This window comes from Pempheris klunzingeri, chromosome 18 (assembly GCF_042242105.1).
Source record: "Pempheris klunzingeri isolate RE-2024b chromosome 18, fPemKlu1.hap1, whole genome shotgun sequence".
Taxonomy (NCBI): Eukaryota; Metazoa; Chordata; class Actinopteri; order Acropomatiformes; family Pempheridae; genus Pempheris; species Pempheris klunzingeri.
Window position 1 is genome coordinate 18,865,563 of NC_092029.1, and position 8,591 is coordinate 18,874,153.

At 42.3% G+C, this 8,591-nt stretch overlaps 1 protein-coding gene across 1 annotated transcript; it reads left to right on the forward strand.

Annotated features, from left to right (window-relative positions):
- The first annotated feature begins 1,764 nt into the window (after positions 1–1,764).
- LOC139218057 (uncharacterized) lies at positions 1,765–7,031 on the forward strand. Its single transcript, XM_070849592.1, has 5 exons — positions 1,765–1,782; positions 2,022–2,158; positions 3,863–3,899; positions 5,220–5,277; positions 5,354–7,031. The coding sequence occupies exons 2-5, from the start codon at positions 2,034–2,036 to the stop codon at positions 5,431–5,433; spliced, it is 300 nt and encodes a 99-aa protein (XP_070705693.1). The 5' UTR covers positions 1,765–1,782; positions 2,022–2,033; the 3' UTR covers positions 5,434–7,031.
- The last annotated feature ends 1,560 nt before the right edge of the window (positions 7,032–8,591 follow it).

An 8,591-nucleotide genomic window follows, 5' to 3' on the forward strand; every position in this document is an offset into this window, starting at 1 on the left:
GCTGAGCAAATCTCCTACAGATCTCAGAAAGGAAACGAATGAAAATTGCTGAGAGCTATAGAACGCCTGTCCTGCCCTCCTGCGACCCTTAAGGATAAACTGTATAGACACTGGATGGGTGGACGGACGGAGCCAATCCCAGCTGTCATTGGGTGAGAGGCGGGGTACACCCTGAACTGGTCGTCAGTCAGTCGTAGGGCTGACACGTATGGACAGACGACTGCTCACACTCACACTCACACCTACGTAATTTAGGAGTCACCAACTAATCCAACCTGTATGTCTTTGGACTTAGTGGGAGGAAGCCGGAAACACGGGGGAGAACATGGAAAACGCAGCGCAAGAAAGGCCACACAGACATCACTGTGTGTATAATCTCAAAGAGTCAGGGGTGGCAAGCTGTGTGTGTGTGTGTGTGTGTGTGTTGGGGTAAATCAATAATTCATGGTAATTATATTAGTAAAAGAATAGTTATGCCCCGTTTAAATAAATGTATATTTTACACACTTTACTGAAAATGTAAAAATTGCTGTGCCTTTGGGGGAAAACATCCGAAGTAAAGTATATGAAACATGTTTCAGTATTCTGACACAACATGAATGCAGAACTGTTCTGCTCTCTCTTGGCACTGAATGGGGTCATTTCACTGACCAAGCAGCGAAAAGAAAAAAAGCTTTTAGACTGATAACATTGTCATGCAGGTGTGGCTGGAAACATGCACACAAATGACATTAGCGGTGTGATTTTTCACCGTGCGAAGGTATTCCACCCTCCTATACACACACACACACACACACACACAAAGTGTATCCTGTACATATGCTAGTATTTCTTATTGTTTTGGCTTCTCCAGGCTGCTACATTAATCAAAATCATTTATATTATCACATACTTTCAAGACTCATTTTCTGGCCTTTTCAGCTAAAATGTCCTCACTTCCATGTGCAGAAGTCAAACCGCTCCTGTGAAGCAAGGTAATCCAATTACACTGGTCCTAGACTGTATCCAAACCCTGCTCTGTAGCAGAACAATGATGGTTCTTTCTGTAAAATGTCCCCTGTGAGTGTGATTTCCTTAGTTTGAGCCAATCAGACTACAGGGTTCTGTTATAGCCTCCTTATTAGCAGAAAAGCAAACGTTTGAGAGCATTTTATAAATATTGTATAGCTCATAGCTCATGAATACAACACAGCACAGATGACTGCACTGTATGAAAAGGCCACTGGCCTGGGATGAGCTGCTTATTTTCTGCAGTCACGTCGACTGCTGCTAGGAGGAGGTGTTGTCCGAATGCTTGTGTGTGGGTGTGCGTGCTTAATCAGCCCTTCCCTAGCAGACAGCGACAGCACACACATGAGTTAACATCAGTGGTGATCTCAGCTCTCAGGTCACCCCCACCCCCACCCACCCACCCCCAACAGGAGAATTTTCAGTATTAGATTCTATTGATTTATTAGATTTTGTCATGGATCAGCCTCCATCTTTTGAGGTTCTAATATTTTCTGGCTTCAACAGGCATTCCAACATTCCTGGAAGCCACAGGCATGTCAGGTGCAGAGACGCTCAGGTTGTAATTCGGTGATGATAAAAAAAAAACAAAAAAACACAATGGGCTTTTTATGGGCTTGCGTCAACACCCCCTTCGGAAGAGACAGAGCGCCAATGAACTCTAACGAGCCCCTCCCTCAGTCACCTGCCTGCTGTGAGTCACATAAAGCGAAGGCGGTTGAATGACTGACAGCAGAGGAGGCAGAGCCACAGCGGAGTCAAGCAGCACACAATGTAAGTTACAAACCCTGGTTTGAGTTTTCTTTTTGCTATATTGTGTGTGTATGGTTCTGTTTGAAGACTATGCTCATCTGAAAAGTGCTGGACTTGGGCGTGTCAACTTCTGTATGTTTTCTGGACACCATCAGGATTGTAACTTAAGGGTAAAATTGGTTTGAACAAGTTCTCGTGAATCTTGTGTGTGTGCGCCTATTTTGTCGATACCTTTGACACACCTTTGCCATTCTTTACAGAGCACTAGGACGATGGCTCCAGTAGGGATGGTTGGCATGCTGGATTGGTTTTCATCCCCAGAGGTGGGCATCATCTCCCTCATCACGTTCTTCATCCTAAGTATCACTCTACTTGCCCTTTGCGCCAGTTGTCAAAGGTGAGGGAAACATTAAGTAACATTACTTTGAGTATGTTTGTGTCACACCATACCTGTTTTCCCTCAGTATACTAATAAACAGACCTCCCCAAATGATGTCACTCAAAGGAAGGTGAAGGAATTATGAGCCATGGCACCTATCATATGATCACGACAGACGCTGCCACCCAGTACAGAACAAGTCCGCTCCTGTTTGGAGTGGCTGATTCATTTATTCTGTCCCTGGACCTGCGAGGCTTCAATTGCTATTCATCACTTTTCAGCAGCACAGAACAGAGACTTGTTCGACCCGATAGGTGGTTTTTGATGAAGGGTGTTGCCTGTTTGAAGAGTAGAAAGCAAGCAAGAGTACAAGCAAAGCACAGTAAAAGTATCGTTTAAAAGCTGAGGTGGTTGAGCCGAATGGGCAGGGCTTGGACCAGTAACCATCAATAGCCTGATGTTCCCATCCCTCTTTGTGTGTGTGTGTGTATGTGTTAGTGTGTGTTTGTGCACACATCTACGTGTGCACGTGTGTTTGCACACCCTTTTACTGCTGTTGTCACGCCAAGTGACACTGACACAGAGGAACTGTGTGGCGAAACAACAGTCTTATCTTTTGCAGTCTGTTTCTGTACATTCCATGACTTGTTTGTCACTCAAAGGAATGAAACCTGAATGGGACTGTAGTGATAGATGGGAATCAAAACTCATAACTCAGAGGACTGTTTTAAAGGAGAAGGAACGCACTGCTGCTGGCGTCTGATAATTCAGTTTAGAACAGATGTGCTGTTTTTAGGTAAGTTGTCCGATTTGTGATCTCAGGGGTAGTTCAGTGGTTCAATAGTCTGATAAGTGCTGAAAAGTAGGTGCTGGTAATTATATTATTTTTTTCAATTACTAAGGGGGGATCCATTATTATAAACCTGTAGATATATAATTTTTGGAAATGCATATTTTAAGTCTTTTGATGAAGTTTAAATCAAGTTCCAGCAGAGACCGATCCCGGTGAAGTCACGAGGCTCGTCAAAGCAGGTCCAATTCAAGTCTTAAGTCTTCCTAAATCAAATTCTGATCTCACGTCCTTGAGAGCAAGTCCAAGTCAAGTCGCGAGTCCGGTCTCAAATCTTGTCATAGTAAGTTCATTTTTAGTTTCGAGTTTTGTGAAAACAAGTCTCAGGTCTTGTCAAAGCAAGTTCAAGTCCCAAATCTCTATACGTGCTGACTGTTAAAGTGATAAAGCATAATAGCATAAACTTTGTCAATTAGGTTTAGGAGTTTAGAGGAAAACAGTGAGTCCAGCATATTTTAAAACTTTTTTTTTTTTTTTGGTAAGAGCCAAAACTTAAATTAAGGCTGAAATTACTTATAGTTTGCAAGTAATAGTTTGGCCTTCCAGAGCAAGCAGAATTAATGAGAAACTCAGCCTGGGCTCATCTGAGTCAGTCAAGCCTAATAGGTTTAATCGACTCCAACTTTAGTTTAGATATAAATAGAGATTTACTGCATAGTGCATTAGATTGTTGAATGGTGCGGTGAATTTCAGGCCCTTTTGGAAGAAGAGCAGGGGACCAGACCTTTTGCATCCATGTGTGAGTGACGATGATAAAGACAGCAAAGGATGCAAACTTGGAAAAGAGACACGCACCTTTGTCTTCATACACACAGACCTGGGAAACCACCATAACACTTGATAATCTCACTCTTTTTTGCTGTCATTCATAGGAACAGTGGGAACACGTACGATGTGAGCGGCACAGCGGTATGAACTGTCTGTTTTTCATATTCCTTCTCTCTCTGTTTCCAGTTCTTTTTCCTGCATCAGTCTCTCACTAAAGACCTCACCACACTCACGCAGCAGCACCTTCGATATCTAAATATAGCGTGCACTATCTATTGCAGTTCGTTAGCTCCCAATTAAGAGCAATGAGTAGCTGATTATTAGCAATCAGCAGGAGGAGGCTGTGATAGTGCTGTTGCCTTTTTAAAGATTGAAACCATGCAAACCCATGGGACAAATGAAAAAAGATTAGGCCATCAATGAAATGTCTAATTTTGTGAGGTTTTGCTTCAATAACATCACAAAAAAACGTCACTTACTGCGGTGGCCAAGAACCTCACTTTGAGAGTCCCATCAATGTTACTGCATTCTGTGCTTAAAGTCCCACAAACCCATACGTTCCCCAACGTTCTTGATATGCTTCTGTCATCATCATCATACAGTCATGACACTCTTGACTATGAATGTTGCGCAGGTCTCAGTTTTACAGTTGTGAGCTAACAATGACGCACGATGAGCCGAGACGTTTAACCGGGAGATTCTGACAGCCTCTGATTACCAGTTTACACTTGCAAACTGTCACACTACATGAAAGCTACCTGACGCGAGGCCCACAAAAACACACTTTCGTCTCTGTCTTTTACAGACAGCACAAGCGATTTCCATCTTACACTAAAATGAAGTAGGCAAACAGTGAGCACCAGGAATACAGCCAAGAGTTGTTTCTGCTGTTTGGCCAGCAAACCACAGAATTATATTTTTTTAAGTGCAGCTGAGTACCTTTACCAGATTCACTTGCTCGTTAAGACAGGGTTAATTACATAGCTTATAATTAAGGAATACATTTGTCTATGATTAGTAAGAGGCTACCTCCAGCAGCCGGTTAGTTTGGCACAAAGACTGCAAAACTAGAAAATGGTCTGGTGGTATTCTTCTATTCTTCTCTTCTATTTCCTGGTGCGGACTATTTCCTCATCACTATGAGGCTGCCAGGCAACCAGCTGAGATTTCAGGAGGTGACTGCACCTGGTCACTAAATAATACAGCACATAGCCCCTGTAAAAGAATAACATGTTCCACTTTAGGATTTCTTTAATACGGATTTAATGTGAAAGACAAAGCATGTAAGCTTCAGAGATGCTGGTGGATGGACTGTGTTACCTTTTCCCATCTCCAGCCTTTGACTAAACTAAGCTAACTGGATGCTGGCTGTAGCTTCATGCTGAGCAGATTATCACATGTACTGCACATACAGTATGTCCTTAATGCTCTTATGACCCTTTCTGTCTTTCTCTGTGACAGACTGATGGAGCAGGGGGAGCCAACGGGACTGCTGGCACAAAGACGGGAGGAACCACTGGTGGGTTTTTCTGTAAATGGAAGTTTTCAATCAAACATTTGCATTTCAACTTACATTTTCTCATCTAAACTTTCAGATTCAGATACTTTGGCCTACTCGAATTGGAGGAACCACACGCTGCCTGCCAACACCCTAGAGAGACCTCCAACCAACTAACCAAGCCAAGTAAAGTCCTCAACAGTGACCCCACGGCCGCATGAAAAAAACACGCCAGAGAAAACAGAAGTGCCCTATTTCCAAGGCGAGAAGCAGGAAAGTGGACACGTCAAAAACCACATCCCATTATACAGGAACCCAGGTTTCCACAGTTGGCATTGTTCCAGATGCACAGATGGACAGAAAAGGGGAGGAAGGGTAGGAGGGAAGGTTGGCCCTGTCCTCTGCCAGCTTGAGCCACTATCCAGTCTTTAAGGAGAAAACACTTTTCTTTTTTTAAAGTCATCTCTCATTTATGGATTCTGAATCCACCTGACAAGAACTTTTCATCTGAAGACTTTCTATAGATTAGCTACTGACTAGTTTTTCTTACACTGTGCTTTTTTAAAGAGTTTGGATTCCGTATGTTTTTACGGTTGTTTTCTGTCATTACCTACGCGGGAACTGACTGGACATTCAGTGAACTCAGTACAGGGAGCTGAATGAAATGACGAGTAGAACGCAGTGGAGGACAAAAGTTAAAACGACTGTAACAGTAAAACTTTGAGCTTGTTAACTTGTAAAAATCCTGTTTCCTCATCGGTTCGACATTTTGAGAAATATGCTAATTGGTTTTCTTGCTGAAATTTAGGTGAGAAAATCGATACCACTCTGCGTGTCCTATAAATATGAAGCTACAGATGATGGTTAGCTGAGCACAAAGGGGAAAACACCTGGATCTGACTCTATCTATAGTTAATAAATCACCATTACCAGCTTTAAAGGTCACTAATTAACACATTATCATACTCACTGTCTCATACATAATCTGTACAAAAATGGAAGTGTAAAAGCAACACATTGTGGTTTCATATGGAGGTTTAGGCGCAGCACACTGTTTCCCTCATAGTTTTGACGGCAATTTTCAATTCAAACAACGCAAAAACAATTTGGCAGTTTCTGGAAACTGGCTTGAATTTTGTAATCCATCACAGTGAACATGAATTCATGTGGCAACGAGAAATTTTCAAGCGTCTGCTGACTGATTTTTTATACTGTTTGGATCTGAATAGAAACCAAAGGCTAGAACAGTGAGAAAGCTGTACCCAAAACTCTAAAGCACAACGGCAGGGTGAGTTAGGTAGTTTCCAAAAATTGGGATTAATGTATGAAACTATTTAACTCCACTGGAAGATCATGGAGGATATCACTTTTGATTATGTGTACGTTGATATTGATCACTTGTGATAAGAGGGGACTTTTCTAACCCTGGTGCACTTTGATTATCAATGAAGGGATCAGCTCTCTGTTTGTATGTGTTCTTTTGTATTTCTCTCTTTTTGTTTCAGAGTTTCACACCCTGATTTGATCAGCTGGTGCAGATAAAGTCTAGTGTTACTTAGTATTGTCAACATACATTAAATTCATGATACTGTCCTTCCTACCAAGCCGTCTTGGTTGACTGTGATGAGATGGGAGCGGCACCTCAGAGATGCAAAGTGGACAAAAGACCTCAAAGCAGGGTGGAGTTGTCGTTCTTGTCATGCCAGTTGTCATGCCATGTGTTGCCATATTAATCCGCTGAACTTTCCAAATAAACACACACCCAAGTGAGACAACACTGGTGTCAGTGATACTGCTGCTCTTACCATTGTGCATTAAAGGTCCTGAAAAGTGACATTTATAACAAACTGTTATGACCCAAAACTGATTGGTAGAAATATCTGATCTTATATCTTATCCAACTTTAATACATTTGATCTTAAGACCAATATACAATGGTTTAGTCCAAAGTGCAAGAGTGTGTATCGAATTTTGGGTTAAAAAAAATTGCTACTAATCAATATTCTTTTGAGTAACTAGATGGTAGGCACTCAGACACTTTCTGCTTTATGAAAATTCACGAGCATAGTAGTTAGCTTTAACATTTACTTTGATGGATGGCAATGTCAGTCTGTTAACCACTTTGGTCCCGACTGAAATATCTCAACATGGATTGTGCAGACAAACAAAGGATGAATCCCACTGACCTTAGTGACCCCCTTACTTTTCCTTTGGATCACCATGAGGTTGACAGAGCTTTGTTTTAGTGAAACGACTCCACAACTGACCCTTTAGTCGGTTAACTTAAGTATCGCAGTATGATTTTAGAGCTACACTGACAATACGATTTGTTGATGGAGTATTGTGAGCAAGGACGACAACCTGAGGGAAAAGATCACCAGGCACCCCACGCCTTCAGTTTGCTCAGTTTGACAGTGGTTGCATTGCTAACGACAGCATTCACCATTTCGGCAATATTCCCTTGTCATGAAACTAAAGTGTAGCTTGGTCAGCAAGTCAGAAAGAACGCTTGGCAGGCCTCCCATGCCCAGTTACACTAACGCTAACGTAAGATTAGACCGTGGCTGTTGATCCCTAGACTTTTCCTCCAGTGCCGGTGAAATGTCTGGTTTTGATCAAAATGTGTCAACAGCTATTGGATGGATTGTCACGTAATTTGGTACAAACATTCATTTTCCAATCCTTATTGACGATTCAACTTTTCATCTAGCGCCATCGTCTGGTCTAAAGTAACGGCATTCCTAGGGACAGCTGTGTCACGTCTTAAGTCTTTAGTGTGGATTCAGAGTCTTGTTTAAAAGTGGATGCCATTATTTCAAGTGATTTCATTTTGTAATGACCTAAAATTGGACAATTTCAAGTCTCCACCCAAACTGTAGGCAACACTGACCTGCTTCACACTACCCTTAAAATAACAAACACTCGCTGTAAAATAAATCTGCTATTGCCTAATGTCTGTAAATGTTTACTTGGTAGCTCCCACGCTATGTAAATTCATTATCTGTTCACTCCATCGGCCTCAGTCTGTCTAACCAGTGGAGGCAGATGCCAGAGAGCTCGTCGAGCTTACATGATGTCATTAATGAATGAAAAAGGAGGAGAAGGAATTCTGTCTGGTTTAGGAATCAGATTGGGACTAGGATTGGGTTACTGCTCCTCTCTCTCTCTCTCTCTCTCTCTCTCTCTCTCTCTCTGTGTGTGTGTTGGTGCTCAGACCCTAAAATCCCTGCTGACTGGATGTCTGGTGGAGAGGGTGCAGACAGCCGACACTAATCCGGTCTCTCAAACACACACAGAAACACACACACATACAGGCACAGGATCTGCAACACACA

Bases quoted from the DNA above. Each gene is read 5' to 3' on its own strand.
- LOC139218057 (XM_070849592.1), top strand. From the start codon at position 2,034: ATGGCTCCAGTAGGGATGGTTGGCATGCTGGATTGGTTTTCATCCCCA. The intron at 3,900-5,219 runs GTATGAACTGTC...TCTCTGTGACAG, and splicing joins ACGATGTGAGCGGCACAGCG to ACTGATGGAGCAGGGGGAGC. The intron at 5,278-5,353 runs GTGGGTTTTTCT...CTAAACTTTCAG, and splicing joins AAAGACGGGAGGAACCACTG to ATTCAGATACTTTGGCCTAC.